We start from the raw sequence: 13,303 nt of genomic DNA on the forward strand, positions 1-13,303 counted from the left end.
ATCTAACTACACATCTGTAACTACCAGACTGTCCGTTTTATACTTCAACATCCTTACTTTTATATCATAGTTAAAGGGAACTTGTCACCAGGGACCTTTTCCCTAAAGACAGGGAGCCCTTGCAGAAGCCCATTACAACTGCATGGCAAATCTGTCTTTCTGTGTTCTCTAAGCATTCACATTACAATATAATTGTGTGTTATAATTTATCTTGCACCCTAACAGAGTGCTCTGTATAGTCCCATGGGTTGAGCTTTGTTTTGGATACATTTCAAAAAACAACATGTGACTTGTCAGTGCTGCAGACTGCTCTGGTCTCAGCCCCCACCTTTGTGCTCCTGTACAGCTCCTCCCTCCTTCGCCTTCACAAAGATCACAGCCTGGTGAATTTACATAAGAGGGAGAGAAAGGAGCTGTACAGGAGCACAAACGTGGGGGATGAGAGCTGAGGAGTGAGCAGCACAGACAAATCACATGTAGTTTTTTTAAATGCATCCAAACCAAAGCCCTACACCTGGGACTACACAGAGGAATCTGTCAGGGTGCAAGGTAAGTTATAACACACAATTATATTGTAATGCAAATGCTTAGAGAAGGGAGAAATACATATTTGCAATGCAGATGTAATGGGCGTCATTAGTGAAAATGAGGTCCCTGGTGACAGGTTCCCCTTAGGGGACAGAGGATTTTTGACAAAACTAACTATGTTTTTCTTCCCCCCTAAAGGGATCTTCTTATATCACTGTCCTCCATCATTTGTGTACAGTTATACAGTGACGACCTGCATTCCCACCTGTCGATCTTTGTTTGAACCAGACCTTTCATGTAGCTTCACGTTCCATACTGTTGATGGATGTGTCTGTCCAAATGGAACTTATCTAAATGACAGAGGTGTTTGTGTAAAAAGAGAAGATTGTCCATGCTACTATAAGGGGGTTCCAGTTCCAACGAATGAACCTTTGAATGTGGGCCGACTTATATGGTAATGTAAGCTGTTTATAGTTGTTGCGTAAAGCTTTATATAAATCAAACTCTTTAGGAACAGGGATATGTATTACATTAATCACTAAGATATTTGATACTGCTGGAAACCTAGTAGCTATACAGTTTTTTTTATACTGAAAAAAAATGCATAAAGACTCAAAAGGTGTCAAAAACTGTAAACATTAATATTTATTTAACCTTGTTTGGATCCAAAGTACAGTACAGTACAGTGGATAGAAAGTGGAGATCTATCCATCGTCATGTGATGGACACGTGGGTGCACAAGTCCTTAATGAGATCTGTGTGAAACTAAAGAGCCGCGCACCTGTGCGACATGACATGACAAGGGACTGATTTCTATCCACTGGTAGTAAACATAGAAGCTTTCTATAGCAGGACAGCAAGCAGGGATTTAGAAAACCGTAAACAATAGATACAGAAAGTATATTGGACAACTGTTTAATTTTTCCTTACACAAGCCATATCAATTATTTGCAGAAAGTCGACAACCCCTTTAAGTCATAATTGTCACATGCAGTGTTATTCCACATGCAGTCACTCTGTACTGCTGTTTTATTCAAAATATGTATATATACTGTACATATAATATACATGTGACAGCGCTAGAAATTACAGTGGTATAAAAAAGGAACACGTTGAACCAACTGTTCATTACTATTCAAGGCCTTTCAATGTAATTGAAAATGTTCTCTTTAATTAATAGCACCTGCACAAAAGGAACAATACAATGTGCTGACCAAGGCATAAAAGGTAAAACATCTGGTCCAAGTCATTAATAATTGTAGCACTGTTCAGCTACAGTGAATATACTGCAGTGAATGTTTTGAAACATGTTATATTGTGCCACAAAAAGTTGGGGAAATTGCATTGTGGTCAGGTTTAGAGGGATTGAATAGTGTAGTTGAAAATAGTAATATTTGTAATATACTGTACATGATTAAAGGACACCTGTCATCAGGTCTCTGTAACTAATTCTGTCACCAGTACCTGATGGAGAAGCTCACAAGGACTCCACCCCAGCCTTTATCTAGTCAATTCATACATTAATCATTCTAAAATTATCTTTTCTTTATTACTTAATGAGGCTGGTCAGATGGAGAGAAAAATTTATGTCACCCCTGTTACCCCTCTCCTCTCCTTCCCTTGCTCATGTCTTTGTTTAATGTATAGTAAAGCATTGCTAGTGTCTGTGCTTTACCTACTGACATGCTCTCCCTCCTAATACACATGTGTGAGACACAGACATTGGCTACACAAGTACCAGACATGTTCTGCTATACACATGTGAGACACAGACATCAGCTACACAAGTACCTGACATGTTCGGCTATACACAATTGAGAGACACAGACATTAGCTACACAAGTTCTAGACATTTTCTGCTATACACATGTGAGACACAGACATCAGCTGCACAAGTGCCTGAGATGTTCTGCTATACACATGTGTGAGACCCAGACATCAGCTACACAGGTGCCTGACATATTCGGCTATGCAAATGTGTGAGACACAGACATCAGCCACATAAGTACCTGACATGTTTTGCTATACACATGTGTTAGACATAGACATCAGCTACACAAGTACCAGACGTGTTCTTCTATACACATATGTCAGACATAGACATCAGCTACACAAGTACCAGACATGTTCAGCTATACAAATGTGAGAGACACAGACATCAGCTACACAAGTACATGACATGTTCCGCTATACACATGTGTGAAACACAGACATCAGCTATACAAGTACCAGACATATTCTACTATACACATGTGTGAGACATAGACATGAGCTACACAAGTACCTGACATGTTCGGCTATACACATGTGTGAGACACAGATATCAGCAACACATGTACCTGACATGTTTGGCTATACACATGTGCGAGACACAGACATCAGCCACATAAGTACATGACATGTTCTGCTATACACATGTGTGAGACATAGACATCAGCTACAAAAGTACATGACATGTTCTGCTATACCCATGTGTGACATAGACATCAGCTACACAAGTACCAGACATGTTCTGCTATACACATGTGGGAGATACAGACATCAGCTACACAAGTACCAGACATGCTGTGTTCTCCTATACATGGCTTCATCTTGTCAGATAGCATTCACTGTCAATTTCCCCTTAGATTTGTATACATTTAATTCTGTCTGATGTCTAAATCAATCACCAAGTTTAAGCTCTCTACATCTTACTGAATTTGGCCAACTCATTGAGCAAAGCAATGACTCCCACATCAAAGACCATCCTCCATATCTTGTCAGATGGCCTGTATTAAACCAGGTTTCCATAAATACCTAGGGGGAGATTTATCAGTTTGCACTGCACTGTATTAGACCCAGTTTACATAAATACATAAGGGGACATTTATTGTGCCTTAAAAGAACTTGTTATTAGTCTTGTGACTGTGCCACCTCCACACCGTGTGAACATGAAGGGGACAGGACTGCCGACAGAGTGGGCCAGTATGGGGTGTTCCTGCCCCGGGCCTGCATGCTTGATAAAACCTGCTAACATTCAGAATGTCCCCAGGTTTTTCCAAAAACAATGCTAGCTCAGGCCTGGCATAGTTTTTCTCGGCATTGCAGCTGCCAGATGGATACATCAAGAGACCTAAGCCTCTTGATCTGTGTACAAACATGACAGGGGCAAATATGGCTTGCATCATATTGTGTCCCGGCATATGATAAATTCCCCCTAGAGGATCTGGTTTTTATTAGGTCTGGGCAATGCCTGGTGTATAAGTTACCACATGTATATAAAAGACAGGCCATTGCAACTTATTTCAACACAACAGAATATTTCCTTTTTGCAGTAAGTTTTCTAAATCACAGAAACCCCATGAAACAGGTATTGGGGTCACAACTGGCTAGGGGATAACTTGCTGATTGGTGTCAAGCCCGGCAATGGGAACCCTTCAGTTCATGATAATGGTGGTCCTTTAAACCCTCAAATTAATGGAGCAGCTATATTCATCTCTATGGCATCTCATCAGTCTGAGACATCCAAGCATAGTACCTGGCTGCTTTAAGGGGCATGAAGGGGCGTGAGGGGGGAGGACGCGTCCGGCTGGGAGTGGGCCGGCACGGGGCATTACTGTCCCCGCGCTGGTGCACTCGTTGCTGCAAGCAACTTTATGTTAAATATGCCCCACAGCGTGTATGCTGGACCTACAGCTCCATGAATTTGGGGTAAAAGAGCCCCACTCCATTTTCTTGGTCTGTGGGGTTACAACCCCTGGGTTCACAATGATGAGAAAGTTATCTACTTTCCTGCAGATAAGGAAAATGCTTATTGTGTGTTCCACTGTTGATAATTTGATCTCAAAGAGTCATAATTTGGTATTAATCAATAAATGGTCTTTTGTGGTAAATGTACTTTTCAGAGTGCCCACCTCCCATGGTTTACTTTGATTGTGAAAAAGCTGGAGAAAAAGCAAAAGGAGCAGAATGTTCTCAGACCTGTGAGTCAACAACAGTACAGTGTGTGAGTATACATTTTTATTGGAATTTTCTTATTATTAACTGAACTATATATTTTCTAGGAGCTCTGCTCCTGTACTTTAATTAGAAAATGTACTTTATAAGATCACTACTGATGCAATATTTCCAGCAGACAGTTGGAGGGGGTGCTAGCAGGGAGCAGGGATGCAGACTTCAGGGGGTTTGTAATAGTCGGAGCCCACAGAGTTGGGAGGGTCTCTAGTGATGCTCACTGTGCTTCATTTTAAAGTCAACTTTAAAAATGATGCTAATGAGCATAAAGAGCTACTGGGGTTGTTACTAGAGCCTCTCCATGCTGTAGCTTTACAGGCTGCTACAATGTCTCAACCTACCCCTGCTCCCTCAGCAGATCATACTTCCCTCTGTCTGGGGACTCGTAATCTAATCTGCAGCAGAGCAAGTTTCAATACACTGGGGCAGATTTACTTACCCGATCCAGTCGCGATCCAGTGGCGCGTTCTACGACGCTGATTCGGGTCATGCGCCCTTCGTAAATGTGCCCCACAGTGTAAAAACTGTTGGCATTATTTAAAACATTCAAAGTCAAAGTGCCTGTAACTATAAGTAAGTGTCCATGGATTATGATGCTTGATTTTGATGGTTGATTTTTAAGGCACCCTCTAATAAAGAAAAAGTTTTTCTTCAATATGCTGCTGTGGAATATTTTTTTCTACTCAGGGGCTAAAAGAGCTATGATATTTGTTAAGTGTGTGTCTTTGTGTGTTGTGTGAAAATAGAAAGATGGGCACTAAGTTAATCTGCTAATGTCTGGCTGAGCACCATTGAGAGGGGCCATAAATTGAGACTATTATGGGGACCATAACAAGGGATCCTTGAGATGATCATGTCTTACGTACTAAATTCTTTTTGAAATAAAAAAATATGTGCAAATGATATGTCAAAAATACAAAGCATAGGCCTATCTTATTATATCAGAAGTAAAATACCAAATAATAGGCAATAATGTGCTAAATAGTAATGAGCCAACCTGTTAGAATTTGAGTTTGGCCGAATCCGAAATTAAAAAAATGTTTGGATAAGGAAACCTCAACCCCAACCAGCAACACATTGATTGTTATTGTGAACTGTCTAAATGTCGCTGTGTAGGTACAGGGCACTGCCATTTTTAGAAGGGTTGTCTATCCAGATGGCGCCATCAGGGAGTGACGATCCTCCCCAAAAAGGCGGTGCCCTGAGCCCACACAGCCATTTAAATGCCACTAATGACTTTACATTTAAAGAGTTGAAGTGGTATTCCCATAAAGACAAGATTCTTAAATCTACTCAGGATTACAAAATAACACATTGGGGCATATCTAACATACGCTGGCGCTGCAAGTTCACAGCCCGATACATCAAGAGGCTTCCACCCTTTGATGTATCGGGGCAGCCGGCTGCGCAGCGTTTATCCTATGTATAAACCTCATCCTCACGTTTCATCCTCACGTATGAAAAGTCGTCGGCAGCAGCAAGTGCGCAGGCGCGGAGACAGTAACGCCCCACTCCCGGCTGGCCGCGTCCCCCCTTCACGCCCCTTCATGCCCCACTGGCGTGAAGTTGGCGGATCGGGGGAAAAGGAAAAAAATTGCAAAAGCTAGCAATAAGCTAGCATTTGCGATTATTTCAGGGCCTCTTTGCCACTGGCATGGCGCAGAGGCCCTGATAAATATGCATCATTCTCTAATTAACTGTTATTAACAAAAAAAAAAACCCATCATCTCACTGATATAATTCCAGCTTATCTTTATCACTCCACTGAGTGATAGGAGCTAAAACAGCAACGCAACTGAGTTAAATTAGTAAAGTGGTTAAAAATAATCTTTATTGTGTACACATCACTAGGGGGTTATAATTGAGAACTTTCTTTCATGGGCAAACCCATTTAACGACTGCAATCAGTGTCGGCACTGATTGCAGGTGTTCATGAAATTTGGGTGGGACCCAGGGGACCTGAACCAGCAAAGTTCAGTACAAACCTGAACTTTGTAGTTGGGGACTGGTTCCAATGTAGTAAATCATTTATGTTTAAATTTATTAGCAATTTTTGTGTAATATTTGTGTCTATTTTTCCATATGTTTCCTTTTATAAATTGCTGAACTCTGTGCTGTGACAGTACAGCCCACTGTGTGTGTCAGGCTGCTTATGTCCAAAAGAATTAGTTCTGAGTGAGAACAGAACTTGTATAAAGGAAGAAGAGTGTCCATGTGTTCACAATGGAAAAAATTACAAATCAGGGGATGTGACCAGAATACACTGTAATCAATGGTATGTATAGCATAATCAATATAGTATACATTGTAAACTAGTCACTTACAGTAAAAATGAAGACTGTTTTTATTATGCCTTTTTTGGAGTTGACCAGAGTTGGGAAAAAGATATTGCAATAAACTGTCTGAAATTGTTTATTCTAGATGTTTCTATATGTGGCCACCAAGTGTCTGTAATGGGAATAGGGCAGTGATGGCGAACCTTTTAGAGACCGAGTGCCCAAACTACAACCGAACCCACTTATTTAAAATGCAAAGTGCCAACATGGCAATTTAAGCAATAATATGCTGCTACCTGTTATGTCACGGCTTTTAATTTTATCAGTGTCCTGAGGACAACAATACAGTTAAAAGGAGGAGGAGCAATTCCTATTATCATTGTCGCTTCCTTCCAGGGGGCCCCTGAATAGAAAGAATTTTAGGGCCCAGAGCAGAAGCTCCAATAATAACAAAGCCTGGTCTGCACCTCCCTGCTTCTCCTTTAGTCCCAGGCAGATGTGTAGCTTTAAATAGCACTGATCACAGCACATCCTGGGTGGTCAGGGACGGCAGGAGGAGGTTTTGAGTCCTTTCTGGAAACTCTGTGCTGGGGTGATGGCCTGGGTGCACACAGAGAGTGCTCCGAGTGCCACCTCTGGCACCCGTGCCATAGGTTCGCCACCACTGGAATAGGGTATAGGGAGTAATTGATAATACATTGGGGAAATTTTCAAGATTGATGTTTCTTGTGCCTTGAACGACCCTGCACTGGAGTAAAAAATGCCAAATTCATTAAGAGGTGTATGCATTTTTAGGAATTAGGTGCTTCTCCTATGCCAGAAACCCAGCTATCGAATAACTCAGTTTGATAACTTTTCTTTGTACTCTAATCCCACTATTCACTTAAAGGACATCTACCACCAGGATTAAGTATTGTTAACCCCTCTTCTTTTAGTGTCTTATGCCCTGGTTTTTACTATAAAAGGCTTTTAAAATTATGCAAATAAATCTGAGGGGCTCCATAGATGTTAATGGAGTGTAGAGCCTCTCAGGTTCATTTGCCTAATTTTGAATGTTTTTTTTCTTTAAACCAAGGTCATAGGAAGCTTAAAGAAGAGCAGATCCTGCTAGAGGGAACACACCAGTATGTCAGTGTACTTTGTTTACAATCCTTCATCCTGGTAGTAGATGTCCTTTAATTACCTTCTCTGAACCTGCTCTAATTCAGCTAACCTCTTCCTTTACATTATACACATACATTATACACATACATTGTACACAAAATTATACACATCATTTTATGTGTGATTTGCCTATATATTTGTATGAGGACAACATTATTAATATATCATAGACTTCTATACAGATCTTGATATAGCCAATGAATGTACTTATCTTGGCTACAGGAACTAGTGTCCACCATTATCCCAAATTCTATCTCACCTTCAGTTCCTTCCAGTACCATCTCATAAATAATTGTAATTTTTGTTTTCTTGGCTTAAGTGCATAACCTTACATGTACAAACTCGGTAATTACTACATAATATGCTGTATGATGCCCTCTAAATAGAGCAAAAAGATTATCACAAATAGACAAGATTCCAAAAAATGAATACATTTTTGTGTTTTCTCAGTGTATGTAGAAACAAGACTTGGGTGTGTGATAGAAATTCTGAAAAAGGAATATGCACTTTGTATGGAGATGGCCACTACATTACATTCGACAATAAACGCTATACAATCAATGGAGATTGTGAATATATTTTGGTTCAGGTATGGTTTAATTGAAACAGGAAAAGACAAAGTTAAAGGGAACCTGTAACCAGGCACTCTTATTGAGTCTCCTCCACCTCCCCACAGACAACTGTTTCTATGAAATTTCCAGCATTAGTGGTTAAAACAATAACTTATATTAAAGTTTACCTGGCTCTTTTCCAGCTTGTGTCCTGAGTCCCTGGGAAGTGTTCAGCATGGAGCAGAGTTACCCTCCCTCCTTTGCAAAATCCTTATGTGTGAGTTAGAAAAACAACCCTCCTCCTCCAAATTACTTCATGCCAGTACTCTCCACTGGATGCAGAGGAGGGGGGAAGGAGTAACTGGGAGGAGGAATGTTTTTATTTCAAACTCAAAGGATGAGGGAGGGAGGGGAACTCTGCTCTGTGCTGACTCCCCAGGGACACAGGACACAAGCTGGCAAGGAGCCAGGTAAACTTTAATATAAGTTACTGTTTTAACCACTAATGACAGAAGTTTGATTAAAAAGTTTGGAGATAAGCTATGTATTGTCTGTGGGAACATGGAGGAGGCTCAAAAATGGTGACTGGTGACTGGTTCTCTTTAAGAATCTGATTTTATCTTACTTGCCATATGTTATTTTCATGTAGGATTACTGTGACATTGATCACTTATGGAAAGGAACATTTAAAATCATCTCAGAAAACATTCCTTGTGGCACAACAGGGACCTCTTGCTCCAAAGCTATTACAGTCTATCTTGGGGTAAGTCCTGTCTTCAAAAGTAATTTTTACACTACACAGAATTATAACAAATAACAGTTAGTGATGAACAGACCCCATAAAGCTCAGGTTTGGCCAAACCTGAACTTGAATATTCTGTTCTGGTCGTGGTTTATGTACCAAACCCGAACCAGAAAAACCAGGCACCATTTTGCGGGGGAGGATGTCGCTGCTGGCATTTAAACCCCAATGGTGTGTGGATGCCACATTTCTGGGAGTCATCAACTATCACCATTACATCAACTGATGTACAAAACTGAGCTGTGCATGCAGGGACCTGAACCGGCAAAGTTAAGCACTACTTTGCAGCTTGGGTCTTCTCCACGTTAATCCTAATGCTATTCCGAAAGCATTACAGGCAGTCACTGGCTTGCAAATGAAACAGGTTCTGCAGGTATGTTCTTAAAGGAAATCTACCATCGAGCATAATAAGGCACGGAAACTTAGGGTATATTCACACGAACGTGTGCCAGGCGGGCACAGATCAGTGTGCTGGAGAGGTAGAGGATTGAGCACATGTCACCCCTCTCCTCTCCATAGAGCAGCTGTAAGACTGCGGAATATAGGACTTGTCCTATATTTCCCCATGCATGGTCACCGTGCGGTAAGACAGCGTGTGCTCACCACACGGTGACCAGGAGCCATAGACGTCAATGGGGACCTATATGAGGACGCAAATTGGTCTCCATTATGTCCGTGTGAATGAGGCCTTACTCATAGATCCAGGCACTGTGACTGTAGTGATATTCTCTATAGTTTTCATTCATGACCTTCTTACTTCTAAAATCAACTTTTAAAATTATGTTAATAAACCAGAAGGGCTTCTGGGGGTGTTAACCCCACAGGTTGTTAGACTAGCAAGGAGCAATACCCCACTCCCACTGTGTGCTGAAATTAGATTACATCAGGCAGAGGAAGGAGTGAAGTGCTGAGGGAGCAGTGAGCAAAGGTGAGACAGTGTAATAGTCTGTGAAGCTGCAGCATGGAGTGGTTTCAGTAACACCTCTTTTGTGCTTGATTTGGATGGTAGATTTCCTTTAGGTTGAATGTGTATAAAAATTGGAACAGGTATCCAGTCCAGCCAGGATTTGGTTTTGAAAATTTTACAACTCTTACAATTGATCAGTGCAACCTGAGGTTAAAATTCAGTAAATTAGTAGCATCCAGAGAGCTGTATCATAAAATACAATGGGCAGAGAGATCTGTCTGTAACTTGGATTTGTTTGAAAATCGGATGTTCTTAAGTGGGGGACTGCATGTAAAAGGTTTTTTCATTTCTCCATCATCTAAACTAGGTAGAGGAAAAAAGTAATTATGAAATGTATTATAAAGATTGTCTCATGGTGACACAAGGACATATTCATCATTTAGTGAAGCAAATTTAAGTGGGTCTTTTTAGGATTATATAATAAGGTGCATGATTTCTGATCAATTCCTAAGAAGACTCCTAGGGAGGACGTTGAAAGTCCTGGTTACTGCACTCACACATGGTGATTGACAATAGGGATGGTCCACCGTATGGTAGCATTGCCTTACATGGCCAATCACTGCCATGCCTAGTTTCTAGGGGCATAAAGCTGCCTGATTGCCTGCTCCACAGCCCATCAAGCAACACGCTTGGTGGAACCGCCAAATGGAGAAACCTGAACCTCTCCGAACCTGAACCTCTCATCGGTAATTGGTGTGTGACAATCACTGTGTGGGGGAAGATTCAGCAGGACTCTCACTGTCTCTCTGAGAAGTTCTGCTAGGATTTACTTTACTTTAGGGTTTACTGTAAAAATCATAAAAACCTGTATATCACAAAGCATATGTCTCTCCCTCCATTGTATATGGCTATAAGGGAAGTCAGTAAAACTAATCTCCCAGCTTTACTTTAAATATTTTAGTACATTTGTTGGTTTCATGTTCTTACGTATAAACTATTATTTCATTTGTTTCTATTTAGTCCCATAAGCTTATTCTTGCAGATGGAAAATTTGAAGTTTTGGAAAGATCCAGCAATATTGAAATTCCTTACAAGACTCGTAGGATGGGCTTATTTCTAATCATTGAGACCGGGATTGGACTTGTTTTAGTGTGGGACCAAAAGACAAACATTAACATCCATCTAAACACAAACTATAAGGTAACATCTTAACAGAACATAGAAATTGGAGTCATGGAGCTGGTTAAAGCTATTACAATTTTAGAGGCATGTTAGTATTTTTCTAATGTCTTTTGTCAAAATGTTTAAAGCTACTGAAAATAGCCTACAAAGGATGGATACTCACCTATCCTTTCCAGCATTGCATTGGTGATTATCTTAGCTTCCATCCTTAAAGTGATCTTGTCACCAGGAATGTCAGTTTTAACTGGTGACAGGCTCCAGTAGCCTGTGCTATGCTGATTTTAAAAATGCCTTGACAGCATTTTAAATAATTTTAGCACTTTATAAGACTTTATTCCACATTACTTGGCTCCCTGCCAGAAGTGTGTGGTGAGTCCTGGTGGGGGTGGGGGGGGGGGGCCTTAGCAGCCTGTGTCTCAGTCTCATCTCCTCCATGCTCATACAGACCCCTCCCCACTTCCTGTCATGTGCACTGAGCAGGCAGTGGTGGGAGGGGAATGTTGTGGAGCAGAGGAAAAATGCATGAACTTGAGATACAGGTGCAAAAGTTGTTGCAGCATTAACCCGTCCCTCCCACCCACACAGACACCTTGGAGTCTCAATGACGTTTAACATATAGTTAACTCTCCATACCGGTGTATTGCAGCAAACACCCACCAGTAATACCCTGTGATCGCCGATGGTGCCACCATATTGCCATATTGACTTTGATCGGCACTCCCCATGACATCGTCAGGGAATGGCGATCTGTCACCATGACAGCTTGGGGTCTAAGACTGTAAGACCCGAGGCTGTTCGATTTATGGGCATTGGTTACAATATGCCAGTGGCACATTGCAATAAATGATCAGTAATAACTGCTATAGTGTAGTACTTAAAGGAAACCTACCACTTGTAGTGGCAGGTTTCCGATGGCAATATCGGGCACCAGCTCAGGGTGAGCTGGTGCCGGAGCTTATTTTAGTTAGTGTTTTAAACCGCGGTATCGCGGTTTAAAACACTTTTTAAACGTTGTAGCTGGCGCAGGCAGGTACGCGCTCGGCGCTTACTGTGCACGCGGCTGTGCACGAATGAGAGCCGCGTGCACGGTAAGCGCCGAGCGCGTACCTGCCTGCGCCGGCTACAACGTTTAAAAAGTGTTTTAAACCGCGATACCGCGGTTTAAAACACTAACTAAAATAAGCTCCGGCACCAGCTCACCCTGAGCTGGTGCCCGGTATTTCCATCGGAAACCTGCCACTACAAGTGGTAGGTTTCCTTTAAATACACGGTAGGATCAATCAGACAAACTAGTCTTGAAGTAACCTAGGGGGTCTAAAAATAGTAAAAAAAAAAAAAAGAATAAATTTTTTAAAAAATTAATAAATAAAACCTAACAATTAATCCTGTAACTGAAGATATATAGCATGTTATCTCAAGTTGCAAAAAATGACACCACCCAAATATTTTTTTTTACAGTAGAGTAGATTTATATTTTTGTAAATGCATGAAAACATTATAAAACCTATATAAACTTTAGTATCCCCGTGAGCGTACCAACCCAAAGAATAAAGTAGACATGTCATTTGGGGCGCATAGTGAAAGACGTGAAATCCAAGCCCAAATGGCGATTTTTCACCAAGTCCACTGCATATGGAATTTTTTTCCCGCTTCCCAGTACATGGCGTGGAATAGTAAATACTGTCACTATGAAGTGCAATTTGCTATGTAGAAAACAAGCCATAATACAGCTCTTCACATGGAAAAACAAAAGTTATAGATTTTTAAAGGTGGGGAGTGAAAAATAAAAACTTAAAAACGAAAAAGGGCCTAGTTGTTAAGGGGTTAAGGCCCAGTTCCTCCTTCCGTTATGAAATAGTGGGGAAATAATGTAGTAGCCTGCATCCTTTTTCTCCTATTA

General features: G+C 41.1%; 1 protein-coding gene across 1 annotated transcript in view; it reads left to right on the plus strand.

Moving 5' to 3' along the window:
* LOC140070237 (mucin-5B-like) overlaps positions 1–13,303 on the plus strand; it is a 51,178-nt gene that overhangs the window by 12,599 nt on the left and 25,276 nt on the right. Inside the window, exons 9-15 of the mRNA XM_072116592.1 lie at positions 727–982; positions 1,709–1,755; positions 4,413–4,513; positions 6,645–6,796; positions 8,412–8,550; positions 9,162–9,275; positions 11,242–11,421. Coding sequence (XP_071972693.1) covers positions 727–982; positions 1,709–1,755; positions 4,413–4,513; positions 6,645–6,796; positions 8,412–8,550; positions 9,162–9,275; positions 11,242–11,421 — 989 coding nt within the window. The remainder of the gene's footprint in view (positions 1–726; positions 983–1,708; positions 1,756–4,412; positions 4,514–6,644; positions 6,797–8,411; positions 8,551–9,161; positions 9,276–11,241; positions 11,422–13,303) is intronic.

The sequence above is a fragment of the Engystomops pustulosus genome, chromosome 7, assembly GCF_040894005.1.
Source record: "Engystomops pustulosus chromosome 7, aEngPut4.maternal, whole genome shotgun sequence".
In the NCBI taxonomy this organism is placed as follows: domain Eukaryota; kingdom Metazoa; phylum Chordata; class Amphibia; order Anura; family Leptodactylidae; genus Engystomops; species Engystomops pustulosus.